At 40.0% G+C, this 19039-nt stretch overlaps 1 protein-coding gene and 1 long non-coding RNA gene across 2 annotated transcripts in view; one reads left to right on the plus strand and one right to left on the minus strand.

Annotated features, from left to right (window-relative positions):
* Positions 1–1668: 1668 nt before the first annotated feature.
* LOC135104620 (uncharacterized) overlaps positions 1669–19039 on the minus strand; it is an 84638-nt gene continuing 67267 nt past the window's right edge. Inside the window, exons 4-5 of the mRNA XM_064012151.1 lie at positions 13404–13503; positions 1669–2061 (exon numbers count right to left, since the gene is read on the minus strand). Of these exons, the coding sequence (XP_063868221.1) occupies positions 1986–2061; positions 13404–13503 (176 nt within the window). The 3' untranslated portion in view covers positions 1669–1985. The remainder of the gene's footprint in view (positions 2062–13403; positions 13504–19039) is intronic.
* LOC135104990 (uncharacterized) lies at positions 2462–3966 on the plus strand. Its single transcript, XR_010270663.1, has 2 exons — positions 2462–2757; positions 3352–3966. It is a non-coding gene; the product is annotated as an uncharacterized LOC135104990 (long non-coding RNA).

Here is a 19039-nt window from a genome sequence, read left to right on the forward strand (position 1 = left end):
GTCGAGGGCATGGAGGGTCCCATCACCTTTGCTCCTGTGACCTCTGGCTCTTCTAAAAAGGGAGTTGCATCCTTCACGGTATTTTTATGTCTGCTGGTGTGTAGTGGTAAGGATTATCCAAGATTGGAGAAGTGTCTTGGGACCTTCCTCATGAAAAAATTCGTCATAGGGAAAAGAAAATACAGAAGCAGGCAGGGAGTTCCAGAGTTTACTGGTGAAAAGGATGAAAAATTGTTAATAATGGTGAACTCTTGTATTGGAGAGGTGGACCACCACCATCACCACTACTTATTCTCCACAGATCACTGGGCTAATAAAGTACAGTATGATGGGTGCCTTGGAGAAGCTGTGCCTTGAGTTGAAGGCTGCAGTTACCTTCAGAAAAGAGCAAAGCTGCAACAAGTCATCCAAGTACTTTGTCAAGAAGGTTTATGTTGAAGGCAACCTCCTGCACTGCTCTCAGGAGAACAGTGAGACTCATGGATGCCTCCAAGACCCACAGAGGATTGGAAGGCATAAATTCAATCTTGGATAACTATTGACATTTAAAACTGGTGACTCCAATTGTCAGATTGTAGGTGGGAAAGTTTTAGGGTTGATTGATGGGAACATTGTTGATCTTAATTTTTTTTTGGTAAAGTACTGTAAATCACATGCATGTGAAGTTTCAAATGGATGAAATAGCATGAATGGTATTGTAGTTGAATTGTTCTTTGTAGCTGGAAAAAAATTAGGGTTGATTAATGGGGAAACTATTGTTCAAAATCCTTTTATTGTAAACTAGATCATGTACATAGTTGTGAATTTTTTTTGGAATGAAATAGCATGAATGATATTGTAGTTGTTTGTGTTGTACTATGGGTAAACCACTGGAAAAAATGTAGTAGTTGTGAACAAAATTGGATTAACTAAACATCCCTGAGGTTGTAGTTGCGAAATTTTGGTGTAAATTAATGTAAACAATGAAATAGTTACTTAATCATTAAAGTTTTAATCTTATATTAGGAGTCATTGGAAATTAGCTAAAATAAACACCCTTATATCATCTTAACCCTATAATGACTAACCAACTTTCCTCTCAAATCATAGCATAGTTTTAACACAAGTAAACAGTGCACAGCTTTGCCAAATGTTGTCATAAATCTGTGTTGGAAATATAGTCTTCATCAAGCATTATTGTTGTGTAAGTTATCATTGCTGTCATGTGTTGTTTTAAGGAGACACTGATTTTGCAGTTTTTTTTTTTTTTTTCCTATACCTATTCAAAAGTTTAAAAATCTTTCAGTTTTCTGTGCATGTGTTCTAGTGTCCTCTGCATTCTTTCTTGTCATTCTTTCATACTCAGAGCTAAATGCATTGAACTAACATTCCCATTTCTATTATTCAGCAACTCATGAAATTAACACCAGAGTAGTTTGGTGTTATGGAAACTCTGAGAGAGAGAGAGAGAGAGAGAGAGAGAGAGAGAGAGAGAGAGAGAGAGAGAGAGAGAGAGAGAGAGAGAGAGAGAGAGAGTCCTTTTTTCCTCTTCTCTCTCATGTCATGGCCCAGGACAGGGTGATGTCCTTGGAACATCATCATTTGCATTCCCTAATCACTGACAGATGTGCCTCCTCACTCACTCCTCCATGTTGGAGAAAATAATTGCGTTAATGAACATGTCTTGCACTTTATCATTACTTTTTATTATTATTATTATTATTATTATTATTATAATTATTACTACATTTACAGTAGTCCCTCACTGTTAGCAGTTCAATTAGTGTAGCCAAACCAATGTCAAAAGTGAAATTTGCCAAACGTGAATAGTACTATAAATGGGGTTCACCCTTTTGACTTGCATTTGAAAGCAAAGACATTATACATGAAACATTAACAGCAATATAGAATACAATAGATAATAGATGACAGATGTTATTTACCTTTAATTATTTATAGTTAAGCCTGGTGAGAGGAGCGAGTGTGGTAATTGTGTAGGTGCACTATTAATATTTGGCACCCAAACCAGTGTCATCCATATCCAAGTGTCCATGCCCTCCACCACTTGTAGAGGCTGCACTCCTGGGGACAAACACCAAAGATGTGGTTAATTGCAGCAAAAAAACAGTAAGATGGCTGTTGGGAGGTTCACAAAAATCAAACAATGCACATGGACAACAAACTGGATCAACACCATTCTGTTACGTCAGTGAGTGGCGCACCAAAAGTGGATCTGATGTGCCAGTTTGGGTGATGGTACCAGTTCAAACCTATTGCCAAACTGAAACAAGAGGGACCACACTCTCTCTCTCTCTCTCTCTCTCTCTCTCTCTCTCTCTCTCTCTCTCTCTCTCTCTCTCTCTCTCTCTCTCTCTCTCTCTCTCTCTCTCTCTCTCTATATATATATATATATATATATATATATATATATATATATATATATATATATATATATATATATATATATATATATAAAGCTTTTCAGTAATAAACATTTAGTGTGCAAAAACTTTTAGTACATCTAAACTATAGTAACTTGTGTCTTCCTTACAAGTGGTGTCATCCACCATTCTTTCTCTCCCCTCTTAAAAAGTGGGAAAAGGAAGACTGCTGGACCACACCACAAGTTATAACAACAAAAAAAGGTTCATTCAAACTTTACTCTGCTGCATGGACTGTATCAGCTTGTATTCAGGCAGGTCAAGTTGGGCGATACAAGTGTGTGCTGGAAGGAAGCTGTCATCTGCTGGCTTTTGGATTATCAACCTGGAAGCCTGGGTGTGTGTGTGTGTGTGTGTGTGTGTCTAAGAGAATCAGTTTGAGTGAGTAGTGGGAGGGAGTTTTTAAGTATGTGAGAGTAAAAGAAGGGGTTTTGTAGAGAGAGAGAGAGAGAGAGAGAGAGAGAGAGAGAGAGAGAGAGAGAGAGAGAGAGAGAGAGAGAGAGAGAGAGAGAGAGAGAGAGAGAGAGAGAGAGAGAGAGAGAGAGAATTTTGTGTGTGTGTAGGAGAGAGAATACAAGAAATTATTTCTATTAAGAGAGAATTTTGCGTATGTGTAGGAGAGAGAATACAAGAAATTATTTCTATTAAATTTATTACTATTATTCTAAATTTATTCATATTTCAGAGGAATGACTGACAGAAGAGACAAAGAAAAGAGGAGGAAGAATATAAGAAAGGAAGGAAGGAAGAGAAGAGGGGGACATGAGAAGGATGAAATAAAGGAGAGAGAGAGAGAGAGAGAGAGAGAGAGAGAGAGAGAGAGAGAGAGAGAGAGAGAGAGAGAGAGAGAGTTACTGATTGTGAGAATTAATTATCATTATTATTATTATGTTCAAAATGTATTATTTATATTTGCATTGTTTTTTTCCAGAAGTGATAGAAAGAAGGAAGAGGAGAAGATAGATGATAATAAGGAGGGAAGAAAGAGAAAGAGAGAGAGAGAAGACAACAAAGAAGGAAGAGGACATGAGAGAAGAATGAGGATAATAGAAGAGGAAGAAAAAAAGAAGAAATGAGAGAAAGATAGAAAAGATAAATAAAAGAAAAATAAATCCTCCCCCCTGCCCCCCTTTCTCTCTCTCTCTCTCTCTCTCTCTCTCTCTCTCTCTCTCTCTCTCTCTCTCTCTCTCTCTCTCTCTCTCTCTCTCTCTCCCACAATCCACAGACCCACAGTATGTCTCCCACAGTATGTTGACAAACCCAGTCACTCCCCACAGCCTCTCACAAATATACCTCTCTCTCTCTCTCTCTCTCTCTCTCTCTCTCTCTCTCTCTCTCTCTCTCTCTCTCTCTCTCTCTCTCTCTCTCTCCATGCCTAAGAGAGGAACCTGGTCAGTCCCTGCGAGAAATTTTGCAACATTTTCTGTTCAAGCAAGAGTTCATTAAAGACTTCCCATTCCCAAACAGTACAAATGACTGGATGGTCTGGAAAGTATTCACTCTGGAAATACAGTGAGGGGTTAATGAAAGGAAGAATATTGGAAAATGTGTGTTAATTTAGATTCCTGTGGTGTGTGGATGGAAGGACTGGGTGAATATAGACAGCAGAAGAGGTGAGGAGTGTATGCTAACTAAAGGCAGGAAGTGAAGGACTGGATAAATATTAGACAGAAGAGGTGATAGAAGCAATGGACTAGATATACAGAGATAAGGAAGGGCTGGATAAATATTAGACAAGAGGTGATAGAGGCAAAGGACTAGATATGCAGAGACAAGGAAGGGCTGGATAAATATTAGAGGAGGTGACAGAGGCAAAGACTGTACACTAATAATGAAAAATAGATAAAATGAATGACAGAGGGAAGATGAAAGAGCGAAGAACAACTAAAATGGATGATAAGCAGGTGGAAACACCTACAAACAAGCCTATCAACACCCAAACACCCCTGACACACACACACACACACACCCCAGCTCCTCCAGTGTGAAAGATATTCATGTATAAGCAAGCCATTTTAGCCCACAATCCAAACACTTCACCCCTGACCTGACGTACCAGCATGCACACTCACTGCTGTGTTGCCGGTTTTGCTGGACGTGTCATTCCTGATTGCTGTCTGTTCATTTTGGCCTAAAACCTTCATGCTTCATCCTTCACTTCCTGTTGTGAAACTGTTGCAAAGAAGGGAGAGTTTTTGTTGCAACATGAATTCCAAATCAGATTCAGTACTTTTATGAAATCTTTCAAGACGACAACCCTGATATTGAACTCCATCACCAGACACACACACACACACACACACACACACACACACACACACACACACACACACCAGTTACAATACTTACTTCAGTGCACACTCTTCACTCCTTTAGAGATGAGCAAATGAGTGAACAGTGAATAAATCTGTTAATAAGCACACTGTGTTTTGGTGCAAAGAATCAGATACTGCCATATTTTCACTGCCGTTCACCACTCATTTCCAATGGAAGGTTTGTGGTCTGCCTTCACCATGGTCTTCCTGGCACTTACAAATCAGGGCCACAAACTGAGAAGAGCATTAGAGTACTTGGAAGGAAACCACTGGGAAGATCTTGAGATGGTGTGTGGAGGAAGGCATGACAACACTCAACAGTAAGGAAGAAATTGTCTACAGCTGCAAGTGGGAGATACTCATGGGCTGTCCAACCCCAGAAGGGAAATTATGGACAAATAATGATGTAATGAAAAGCACACCTGAATGGACTGCTGACCAGCTGATGTCTCATGAATGCTCCTCTTCCTCCTCTTGGTTTTACTCCCTGCGTGGTGGCACTGACGTCATGTCTCCCAGTCGGTCTGTGGAGTCTGAAAGAGAAACAGTGTAATAAGAGTAGTGAGGAAACTGACAATGCTTAAAAGTAGTAGTTTCATTGCACAATGCCCTGGGATGTTATAGTGTGCAGCATGAGTCCTCTAACACAGACAGAAAAGAAAGAATTGCACTCCACAATTCACTGGGACACACTCATATCTAAGAGCCATCTATCACACACACACACACACACACACACACACACACACACACACACACACACACACACACACATACAAGGAGTCCCATTCCATACTTCACTGCACTACAGGACACACATCAAGGTGGTGCAGGTCTCCTCTTTTACATACACACACGAGGGAGACATGTTGGGGCCGAGGTTCGCATTCTTAAGTGCTTTGTCCTCTCATCAGAGGTACCTTCAGAGGTCAGAGAGACAATCAGCAAGGTTCTGAAGGGTGCTTGTCTCACTGATGGTGTAGCAGCCTCAACAAACTACCTCTTGAATCATGACAACACTTCAAACTCCCACTGACCTCCACTACAGCTTGCTAAAAGTAACCACCAAGAATGAAACACTCACAAATGAGGCCTTGCACAAACAAGGGGTTAACAACATTACAACAATCACTAGAATCACGAAAACACTCTTGAAAATCCTATCAATCTCCACTCCAGGCTGCTAAAGCAAGCCGAGACAATGGCACACTAAAACCTGAGAAGGCCAAACGTCACAAGTACTACTGTGGCTCCCCAGAGCACCTCCATGCGCTCCTTCATGGTGCAGGCGTGACAGGCAGAGACACAGCCCAGGTGGTGGCTGGATGGCACTACTCACAATCACCTGCCACCAGAGTGTTGTACAGCTATTTCATCAGGACAATTCATACATGACTATTGCAAACAAAATCTAAAAGCTTGATGCTTCATTGCTGATGTGATGTACATATACACTCATGAAACTGTTGGAAAGTAGGTACAGCAATTGTTGCAACAGGGGAATTTTAAACTGAATGAAATCTTTCAAGACAACAAAATATATTATTCAACTTCATCACAAGACACACATGCCACCTTTCCCCACACACCAGTAGCTGCATGGATGGACTGATGAGAAAGGTGTGTGTGTGTGTGTGTGTGTGTGTGTGTGTGTGTGTGTGTGTGTGTGTGTGTGTGTGTGTGTGTGTGTGTGTGTGTGTGTGTGTGTGTGTGTGTGTGTGTGTGTGTGTGTGCAGAAGTGATGCAGGAATTTATGGCTGAGTCAGACACCACCAGACACAGAGATGGGACACCACCACCATAGCCCCCCCCTCCTGTATATGACAACTAGGTAAACACACACACACACACACACACACACACACACACACACACACACACACACACACACACACACACACACACACACACACACACACACACACACCTTGACCTCTTTCATAGTGATCACCTTTCACCAACAGTCTGATGAACAAGGTTGCTGAAACTGTGTGCTGACAAACCGAAGTGTTGATTCCTGCAGTCGCTGCCACACATTGCAGAGCCCCGGTGAGGTGCGGCTCTTGCTCTTGAGTTAAGCAAGTCTCCCAGGTTTTCTTCTACTTGCTCTCTGTGACATCACCTGCAGGGGGACACACACATCAGTGTTCCTGTCACATTATGGGCATCACACTCAACTCACAAGTCAGGTCCACATTCACAAACCCTCAGCTTTCTTACTAAGACTATCTTCCAAGGCCACAGAGACAATCTGATGGGTTCCCAAGACTGTTTCTCCTGTTAATGAGTTAGAAATATTGTTAATCTCTCACTTGAACTATAAGCACACCTCTAGATACCTGTGTAACTTATCAAAAAGGGCCCACATTCAGAAATACTCTTCCTTCCTACCATGAATATTTTCCAAAGCCACACACATGATCAGCCATGTCCCTAAGGCTGCTTCTCCTGTTAGTAAGGTGGAAACATTGTTAATCTGTCACTTAGAAACTCTTACAACTTCAACTAGAGCCTCTGAAATGCAGCAGAGATGCAGCACATAAGTATGAATGAGTATGCTTCTCAGTTCAGAGATAAACACAGCACTTCACAGCACAGAAGGCACAGCACAAATCATTTACGTGCACATCCATGAAAAGAAAAGGATTAAAAGCAGACTGTGCAACTCCCAGCCAGTATAGTGTGTGGGGATGCCTGTGGAAGAATACACATGCTTCAGAATGGTTTGGGAAATAGCAATGAGGATGAACAAAAAGCAGCACAAGATGGATAGCTGGTCTCCTCACACCCTTGTCTCTGGTACACAGCAGTCCCTGACTCCCCCAATCCCACATGGGGCAGCCCAGACAAGGTGTGCACACACACACACACACACACACACAAATTCATCTTGGCTGAAAGGAACTAGTGGTGTCCCATAGGGGTCAGTGTTGGGACCAATAATGTTTGTAATACATGTAAATAACAAACAAAGAAATAGTTATATGAACTAATTTGCAGATGATGCTAAGCTGATGAGAAGGGTAGAAAATGTAAATGACTGTATGGTACTGCAAGAAGATTCAAATAAGATGGAGTAAATATTGGCAAATGGAATTCCATTTAAGTAAATGTAAAGTAATAGAGTTTGGTAAGACAATACAATATACAATATTATTATGATATGGATGGTATGGTTAAAAAAAATCAAAAGAGGAAGTGGATTTAGGAGTAACAGTCACTGAAAATTTGACTTCGGACAGACACACTAATAAAATTACTGGAGAGATGATGAATTTGTTAAAAAGAGTAAGAATGGCATTCTCATATTTGGATGAAGGAATGATAAAAAAGGTGTTGATTTCCAAGATAAGACCAAGGCTGGAATATGAGGCAGTGGTGTGGTCTCCTCATACAAAGAGGAATATTATAAAATTAGGAAACACAACAAGTACTACAAAGAACATCCAAACTAAGATAAGAACATTGCAAGGATATATGCACTAACAACAACACAAATGAAGAATGGAAAAAAAATTGAAAAACAAAAGAGAAAAATGAATCAACAACAGAAGAATAAACTACATTTTTCTTGACACTTTTGGGAGACAGAGTGAAGAAATGGTACCTAAAGTAAAATGAATGAAAATAAAGTAGAGAAAAACAGCACAAACGAATAACAAACTGTGACGCGTGCCAACGTAGATACACAGAAAACTGAACATCAAAACTATTTAAAAGAGACAAACCCAAAGGCAGCATGTTTAGCAGCAACAGAGCTAAAAGAAGAAAACCAGACTAACAATAACTGCAATATTAGGGGAAGAGACAGGACTGCCAAAGGAGAAGGAGGTGTAATGATAATGACAAGAAATGAGATGAAGACAAAAATAATGAAATATGGGGAAGGAAAAGCAGAAATGGTAAGTGTTAACTTGATGGTAATAACACTTCTGACTTCTGATCTTTCTAAAATTTCTGATTGGGGCAGAGCAAACTTGGTATTGTTCAATGCCTCAAAAACTCAATTCCTCCATCTATCAACTCAACACAACCTTCCAGACAACTATCCCCTCTTCTTCAATGACACTCAACTGTCCCCCTCTTCTACATTGAACATCCTCGGTCTGTCCTTTACTTATAATCTGAATTGGAAACTTCACATCTCATCTCTACCTAAAACAGCTTCTATGAAGTTAGGTGTTCTGAGACGTCTCCACCAGTTTTTCTCACCCACCCAGCTGCTAACTCTGTACAAGGGTCTTATCCGTCCATGTATGGAGTATGCTTCACATGTCTGGGGGAGTTCCACTCATACTGCTCTTCTAGACAGGGTGGAATCAAAAGCTTTTCATCTCATCAACTCCTCTCCTCTAACTGACTGTCTTCAGCCTCTCTCTCACCGCTGCAATATTGCATATCTAGCTGTCTTCTACCGCTATTTTCATGCTAATTGATCTTCTGATCTTGCTAACTGCATGCCTCCCCTCCTTCTGCAGCCTCGCTGCACAAGACTTTCTTCTTTCTCTCACCCCTGTTCTGTCCACCTCTCTAACGCAAGAGTCCCACCTCTCTAACGCAAGAGTTAACCAGTATTCTCAATCATTCTTCCCTTTCTCTGGTAAACTCTGGAACTCCTTGCCTGCTTCTGTATTTCCACCTTCCTATGACTTGAATTCCTTCAAGAGGGAGGTTTCAAGACACTTATTGATCAATTTTTGACCACTGCTTTGACTGTTTTATGGGACTGGCATTTCAGTGGGCATTTTTTTTTATTAGATTTCTGTTGCCCTTGGCCAGTGTCCTTCCTACGTAAAAAAAAAAAAAAAAAACCCATATACAACCCAAAACAAACTCTTGGAGCAAGGAAGACCGTGAGAAAGTAACAGAAGATACCATTCAGTACTTAAGTAAATTAATCAAAAACAGTAAATGAGAATTATTGGTTGGTGACTTCAACTGCTAAGAAATGAACCAGGAAACGTTCGAAGCAGGAGGAAACGAGACTGCACGTGGAGAAAAACTTCTGAAGGTGACTATGGAAAACACAGTGATGCAATGGGTGACTGAAAATACAAGATAGAGGGGAGACGACAAACCAACAAGACTTGGCCAAACATTAATGAAAGGAATCCACCCAACTAAAGAATCAAGACATGCTTGTCCCTCGGAAAAAAGTGACCATGCACCAATGGAAAGAGAGGCCAACGGTGACGTCAGCGAAGAGGATGAAGCACACAAAGAAAACAGGAGAAAATATGGCACAGTGAATACAGAGCATCTTAAGAGACTGTTTGAGCCAATGGACTGGAGAAAGCTGAAGAGAGTAAATGAGGTGCAAGATGAGCATGGCATTTTTATGGAACTAGATGAGGCAGCAGTGAATACATGTGTCCCAGTGTACAAACCTAAAGAAAGAGGAAGACAAGCGTGGTTCAATGCAAGAAGTGGAACAGCAAAGAAAACAAGAGGCCAAGCATGTATAACAATGAAAAGAAATGGAAATCAAACAAATAAAGAGGACTTTAAGATAGCAAGAAATAAATATGTGAAAATAAGGCGAGAGGAAGAGAAAGGATAAGAAAAGGATTTAATTGTGAAGTGCAAGGAAGAACCAAAACTGTTCTAGATTCATAAATAGAAAAAAAATAAACTAAAAGAAAAAAATAGAAAGGTTGAAGGATGGACATGAAACATATGAAGAACCAAAAGACACGACTGATTGAATTGCTAACTGAATTGCTAAACAAAAAGTACCAGCAAGTTTTGACAGAAGAATCAGAATTTAAAGAACCACAAGACAAGAAGACAGAAAAGCAAATGTGGGAAACTACAGCAATGAAAGAAGTAGTTTATAGAATGATGGAGGAACTGGAAAAGAGAAAAGCAACAGGACCAGATGGAGTGAACCAGCACATGACATAATGAAGTGCTCACCATCAACGGGAAGAGTGCCCGAGGAATGCAAGAAAATGTGCATTGTGCCAGTTTATAAAAGTGGAAAGAAAGAAGAGCCACTAGACTGTAGACCAGTATCACTTACCAGCACAGTATGGAAGGTCTGTGAAAAACTGAGAGAAGCACCGGACAGAAGTTGTAGAAAGACACAATATATATAACAGAAAAACAGTACAGCTTTAAACAAAAAGCAATCATATGTAACCAACCTGATGAACTTCTATTCAAGAGTGACTGACATAACACAGGAGAGGGATGGATGGGCAAACTGTGTGTATTTACATCTGAAAAAGTTTTTGGCAATGTTCCCCAAAAGTTTTTTTTATTTTTTTTATTTTTATGTAGGAGGGACACTGGCCAAGGGCAACAAAAAAAATCCAATAAAAAAAATGCCCACTGAGATGCCCGTCCCATAAAAGGGTCCAAAGCAGTAGTCAAAAATTGAAAGATAAGCATTTTGAAACCTCCCTCTTGAAGGAATTCAAGTCATAGGAAGGTGGAAATACAGAAGCAGGCAGGGAATTCCAGAGTTTACCAAAGGAATGAATGATTGAGAATGCTGGTTAACTCTTGCATTAGAGAGGTGGACAGAATATGGGGTGAGAGAAAGAAGAAAGTCTTGTGCAGCAAGGCCGCAGGAGGAGGGGAGGCATGCAGTTAACAGGATCAGAAGAGCAGTTAGCATGAAAATAGCGGTAGAAGACAGCTAGAGATGCAACATTGTGGCGATGAGAGAGAGGCTGAAGACAGTCAGTTAGAGGAGAGCTGACGACAAAAAGCTTCTGATTCCACCATGTCTAAAAGAGCAGTATGAATGGAAGCCACCAAGACATGTGAAGCATACTCCATATATGGACAGATAAGGCCCTTGTACAGATTTAGCAGCTGGGAGGGGGTGAGAAAAACTGGAGGAGACATCTCAGAATACCTAACTTCATAGAAGCTATTTTAGCTAGAGATGAGATGTGAAGTTTCTAGTTTAGATTAATAAGAAAAAGAGAGACCAAGGGTGTTCAATGTAGACGTGGGGGACAGCTGAGTCATTGAAGAAGAGGGGATAGTTGTCTGGAAGGTTGTGTTGAGTTGATAAATGAATGAATTGAGTTTTTGAGGCATTGAACAATACCAAGTTTGCTCTGCCCCAATCAGAAATTTTAGAAAGATCAGAAGTCAGGCATTCTGTGGTTTCCCTGCATAAACTGTTTGCTTCCTGAAGGGTTTGACATCTACGAAAAGACGTGCAAAAGTGCAGGGTGGTATCATCAGCATAGGAGTGGATAGGACAAGAAGTTTGGTTTAGAAGGTCATTAATGAATAATAAGAGAGTGGGTAACAGGACAGAACCCTGAGGAACACCACTGTTAATAGATTTTGGAGAAGAACAGTGACCGTCTACCACAGCAGCAATAGAACGGTGAGAAAGGAAACTTGAGATGAAGTTACAGAGAGAGGGATAGAAGCCATAGGAGGGTAGTTTGGAAATCAAAGCTTTGTGTCAGACTCTATCAAAAGCTTTTGATATGTCCAAGGCAACAGCAAAAGTTTCACCAAAATCTCTAAAAGAGGATGACCAAGACTCAGTAAGGAAAGCCAGATCACCAGTAGAGTGGCCTTGACAGAATCCATACATAATGATCAGATAGAAGGTTGTAAAGTGATAGATGTTTAAGAATCTTTCTGTTGAGGATAGAATCAAAAACTTTAGATAGGCAGGAAATTAAATCAACAAGACATAGTTTGAGGGATTAGAACAGTCACACTTTTTATGAACAGGCTGAATGTAGGCAAACTTCCAGCAAGAAGGAAAGGTAGATGTTAACAGACAGAGTTGAGTTTGACTAGGCAAGGTGCAAGCACGGAGGCACAGTTTTTGAGAACAATAGGAGGGACCCCATCAGGTCCATAAGCCTTCCGAGGGTTTAACATCATTGCGATGAATTTTAATAGGTAGTAGTAGTAGTAGTAGTAGTAGTAGGAGGGTGGAGGAGAGAGAGGAACAAGCCTTGAATCGTCCAAGGTAGACTTTTTAGCAAAGGTCTGAGCAAGGAGTTCGGCTTTACAGACTGATGTGATAGCAGTGGTGCCATCTGGTTGAAATAAAGGAGAGAAAAAAGAAGCAAAGTTATTGGAAATGTTTTTTGGCTAGTTGCCAGAAGTCATGAGGGTAGTTAGATCTTGAAAGATTTTGACACTTTCTGTTAATGAAGGAGTTTTTGGCTAGCTGGAGAACAGATGTGGCATGACTTCGGGAAGAAATATAAAGCATATGAGATTTTGGGGATGAAAGGTTCAAATACCTTGTGTAAGCCACCTTTCTATCATGTATAGCACAAGAACAGGTCGTGTTGAACCAAGGTTTGGAAAGTTTAGGTCGAGAATAAAAGTGAGAGATATATGCCTCCATGCCAGACACTATCACCTCTGTTATACACTCAGCACACAGTCAGATTAAAAAACTGAGCATCGCATCTTCAGAGCATGTGTGTGATGACAACTTGCCAGTTTTTGATGCCTCCCATTGCAGCAAGTCAAGCATCAGAGCTTTGGTCTGTGGGCTTTACAATTCATCATTTCTTTCTTTCTTTTTCTTTTTTTTTTTTTTTGCAGTGCAAACTTTTCCACCACTTTGTGGAATTTTCCCTCTGTTACATGACATGACAATTAAAAACTTTCAGATTTTGGAATTTTGGGCAGAGAATTCTCAATTGTGCCAACAAAATACAGTACTCACCTGAACCACCTATCAGTCACAAGGCTCCCAGTGAGGTGTGATTGTTCCTGAGTCATGGAAGTCTCCCAAGGTTTCTTCCACTTGCTCTCCGTGTTACCACCTGCAGGGAAAACGCACACATTAATACTCCTGCTGCTTGATACATGTTTGACTCACAACTTAGTCTAGAATTTAACCATTCACTACAACATTACACAGCATGGAATGCACAGCTGAAAACATTTATATGCACATTCAAGAAAGGAAACAACTAAAGAAGCAGATTGTGCAATTTCTAGCCAGTATAGTGCATAGACATGGCTGTGAAAGAAAAGAAATGCTTCATGATGGTCTGGGAGTCAGGAAAGATGTGATAAGTACTAGTAGTTAAAAGAGTTCATCACCAGGTAGGACAAGATGGATAACTAATTTTTTCACACCCTCGTCTCTGGTAAAAGTCACTCACAAAAATGATGGGCCCAGGGCAGGTCTTTTTCCACTCAACCTTCCACATCTTCTAATCTTTGGTGGATTAACTTAACAAGTAAAAGTTTCCATACGAAGGGCGGCAGTTCACTCAAAGGAAGGGGATCAAGTAAATCCATTCACACGTTTTGGCTGTGGGCCTTCCCTCCCCTTCGTCTCTCTCTCTCTCTCTGGCGAAGAAGGTACAGCCGCTAGACATGAAGTGAGGGACGCCGCTTATACTCACATTGTTTACCCAAAAAAGGATGAGTTGACCATTGAGCACATCAATGCTCAGTCATTACTTTCTAGTCTGGACGAAGTAAAATTACTAGTCATTGAGAGAAATATTGATGTTTTATGCGTGAGTGAATCTTGGTTAACGTCTCATACTCCAGATATTTTTATAAATTTTCCTAACTATAAGGTTTTTAGAAATGACAATGGAAGAGGAGCAGGAACATGTATATATGCAAAAAGTGTTTTAAACCCTATCTTAATTAATATTGATGTACCAAAGCAGGAGGGAGTGGAGGATGTCTGGATTAAAATTCAACGTAAGAAATTTCCTTCAATTATAGTTGGGTGTATGTACCGTCACCCTAAGGCGCTGGCTATGTCTTTTGAATACATTCAAGATGTTTTCAAACAGGTGTGTCTGCAAAACAAAAAGGTTTTCATTTTAGGCGATTTTAATGACGATCTGCTCTCGAAGGGAAACAAAGTTGGCAAGATTATTAAGAATAGCAGCCTAACTCAAATTATAGACACACCTACAAGAATAACTTCCTCGACCTCTACACTCCTTGATCTTATCATTACAAACACACCTCAGTGTATTGCATCTAATAATGTCGTACCCCAAGTAATAGCAGACCATGACCTCATCTCTGTTACTGTTAAAGTCAGCAAACCAAAGCGCCTCCCTGTCACCAAAACCTTCAGACAGCTGACTTATTACACCAGTGACATCTTCTCCTCCCTCCTCCTTGATAACGTGTATCGTTTAAATGATATATTTTTAACAGATGACGTTGACAAGCAAGTTTTTATTTTTAACGAAGTTTTTATCCTTTGTCTGGATATGTGCGCTCCGATGGTGACAAAAGTTGTGAAAAGACCACCAACACCCTGGATGAATGATGAGTTACGAAATGCAATCAAAGACAGGGATGAAACACAAATTAGACTCAAAGATGACAGACAGAACAGTTTCTTGCAACAAGTATATAAAACAAAGAAGAATCTTGTAAAGACAAAGATTAGTGAAACTAAATCTAATTACTATAAAAAAGAGATTATAGATTGTAAAGGGAAAACCTCTTCTATATGGCAAGTTGTTAAGGAAATTATTCCTTGTCAAAAAAATGAGTCTAACACTTATGACTTTGATAATGTAAAGGAAAAAGCAGAAGAATTCAACAATTTCTTCTCCAGTGTTGGTGAGACGACCTATAATCGTTCACAGGAATTACTTGGAGCTAATAGTAATTCAACAATAAATCTTAATGACTCTAATACTAATCCTGTACTTCACTTTAGACCAGAACCTGTGAGCATTAACACGGTTATTTTGACAGTTAAACACCTCAACAAAACCCGATCTGTTGGATCTGATGGTATATCACTGCGATTCCTGCAGGATGCTCTTTATGTCATTGCCGCCTACCTGACGTGCATCATTAACACCTCCCTTGTAACAGGCATATACCCCACACAATGGAAGCATGCAGTAATCATGCCTCTTTTCAAATCCGGTAATACCAATATTGTAAATAATTACAGACCTATATCATTGTTACCTATTGTGTCAAAAATAATAGAGAAAATTGTTGCTCATCAACTTGCATGCTACTTAGAAACCAAGAAACTCCTTTCAAATTCCCAACATGGTTTTAGGCCTCGACTATCAACAGAAACAGCTCTCACTGTCATTACGAATAAAATATACAATAATATGGATCACAAAAAAATATCACTATTAACCTTGTGTGATTTATCCAAAGCTTTCAATAGTGTTAGTCACAAAATTCTTTTGAATAAATGCAAGAAGCTCAACATAAGTAAATTCTGGTTAGATAATTATTTGACCAACAGAACCATGTCTGTCCGCTTGAATGGGGCAATATCTAAAGACCAGAAAGTGAACTATGGAGTCCCACAAGGTTCAATTCTTGGCCCGCTATTGTTCGGCATTTATGTAAATGATCTGTCAGAGCATGTTAATGGTTTCATAGTACAATACGCGGATGATACTCAAATATTACACGAAGGCACAGTTAACAATATCCATCAACTCATTAATGATGCTGAAACAACTCTAAGACAATGAAAACGCTATTTTCTGAGTAATGGCCTACTTTTAAATCCAAGTAAAACGCAATGTATTTTCCTAGGCAATCGCCAACTCCTAGCTAAGATTCCTCCTGACACTACCATACATTTTGATGGAGAGAACATACTTCCAAGTTATCATGTTAAGAATTTAGGTGTATTTTGATAAATATATGTTGTTTGATGTTCATTTAAATGAGTTACAGAAGAAGGTGACAGGCATATTAATGTATATAAATCGAATTAGTAAATGTTTTGATAAACCCACACGAATTCTTGTTACTCAATCACTTGCATTAAGCACAATATATTACTGCATTCAAGTGTGGGGATCAACAAACGAAACTCTTCTGTGTAAGGCCCTGAAACTTCAAAACTTTGCAGCTAAAGTAGCAGTGGGAGGTGGCAGGAAATATGACCGTGCATCACCTTTCCTTAAAGAACTTAAATGGCTCAGGGTTAAGGAGAAACATATGTTTGACATTTGCGTAACAATGTATAAAACTTTACGAAGATGTTATCCTGATGGCTTTCTATCCTTTTTATCTTTTAATACTGTAAATGATGTGACAAACAGTAAAACTAGACAAAGAAACAACTTGCATGTTCCCCGGACCAGAACAGACAGCGGTGCCAGGGACCTCACTGTGTTGGGTCCTAAGTTGTGGAACCAACTCCCATCCACCATCACCCTGTCTCAAAATCTAAACAGTTTTAAGACTAACCTCAGGAAACATTTCGAATCTGCAAATATTGTATAAATATTTTAGACATAGGTTAGAAAACGCACAGTGATGAAGCTTTACACCCATATTTTATCCAGCATTTTATGGTCTTATTATCATTTAAACATAATTTTAAGGACATTCATGTATTTTATTTTACTTAGAGGTAGACATTGCACTTTAGTGTAGAAATACTATTTTAGTTACCATGATTATTTTATACTCTTAATATTTTTTAATGACAACATTCTGCAATTTAATCATTTAGTAGTATACTAAGATATTTCAATCTACAGTTTAGTTTTATGACCTCCATATTTATGTAAAGCTATGTGAAATATAATGTACTTAATAACCACTTTCGTGGAATAAAGAATCTGAATCTGAATCTGAATCTCTCTCTCTCTCTCTCTCTCTCTCTCTCTCTCTCTCTCTCTCTCTCTCTCTTTAATAGGCTGTTTGGATAACTATTTCACTCTAGAGAGAGAGAGAGAGAGAGAGAGAGAGAGAGAGAGAGAGAGAGAGAGAGAGAGAGAGAGAGAGAGAGTTTGGCCAGTGCTGGGAGGGGTCGGTGACTTGACACGTATTCCCACACCTGGACACCAGCAACCACCACCACCACTCAGCAGCCTGCAAAGATCCTCAGTGCATGTGAAGTCACTCGGTGTTATCAACAGAGAAGATGGTGACCAGCATGAGGCCACATATTTTTGAGGGCTTCATGGATAGGGTATATCTGTAGGTATATCTGATATTGCTTGTATGTGAGAGAAGAGTTTGTGTCTGTGCTGCCATCTGGTGACAACCACTCGTTCTAAAAGCTCCCCAATATTTAGAGGGGAGTGAGGACGGAAAAGTGGTGAAAGTAGGGGGTTTGGGAGGAGGGGTGGAAGTAAGCCACCTTTATTTAACCCGCCATTATTACCTAACAACCCCAACAGATACTGCTTTATTTCCACCAGTTTTCAGACCTCACCTGCAGCGGCCGCGTCACGGTACCTACCTACCTACACCACGTGTTGCTTTCCTGCCACACCGACGCCGCCCCGTGACACTGACGCCAATATTCACAACACAACGAATACTTGCCGCTGCGTGACAGTCTTCGAGAAGAGAGGGAGGGAGGGAGGGAGAGGCATCAACTCCCCCTCCAACGCGCTAGTGATGGGGTGAGAGGTAATAAGATGGCTCTTGGTAGTTCGCTCGTCTTAAAACACGCAATGAATCAATCGTTATTATTATTTAAATGTTAGTGTCTTTTAGTGCAACATGAAGTCGCTATTTAATATCAACCGATACAATTCGAAAATGAAGCTCGTGAAATGTGGACACTGAGGGAGTAAAAACACGTCATTATGCTGAGGTTGTCGACAGGCGGGGCGGTGCCTCTGTCTGGGGAACTCTTGGAAATGTCGACAACGCAGTGCAACAGTTTAAGGTTATTATTCATTTGATGGCTAATTAGTTAAATGTTTTAAAGTTACAACTTCCGACATCTCACAATGATTTCCTGGAACACAATCGGGAATATTGCCACAGGTATGAACACTAATTGCAGAAAATAATTGCTAGCCTTGGATGAGTGTAGCATAGTAAAGTATAAACACAAGTGGATATTCAAGTACCATGATAGGTAAACATGGCGGTCATCATAACACTAGCAGCAGGCAGCTCCCTACTTGTTTTTGGAGGTAAGAGGCGGTATTTAGACTTATTTTGGCTCCCTACCCAAAAACCCCGCTTTCCCACCAGGTCCCCAACATTGTAGGGGTTACAAGCCGAAAAAAAAATAAAAATAGGAAATGAGAGCCGCGCTGCTAATCTAGTAATTTACCCGATGACAAACTGCAGTGAAGTGAGCTAGTTCTTGATACTAAGTTAAATATACGACCACTGCAGAAAAAAAAAAAAAATCAAACCCTCATTTTCAGAAACAAAACTTGCAAAATTACATCAGAACAACCCAACGACAGGGAAGGCCGCCCTACAATGCCTGTATATGTTACAGTCAATACCTGAATCCAGACAATTTGTAAAGTGACTTATTTTTTTCAGGCAATTTGTGAACTGCCTGGTTAGGTTAGGTTAGGTTAGGTTAGGTTAGGTTATAACCTAACCTAACCTAACCTAACC

The sequence above is a fragment of the Scylla paramamosain genome, chromosome 11, assembly GCF_035594125.1.
Source record: "Scylla paramamosain isolate STU-SP2022 chromosome 11, ASM3559412v1, whole genome shotgun sequence".
NCBI lineage: Eukaryota > Metazoa > Arthropoda > Malacostraca > Decapoda > Portunidae > Scylla > Scylla paramamosain.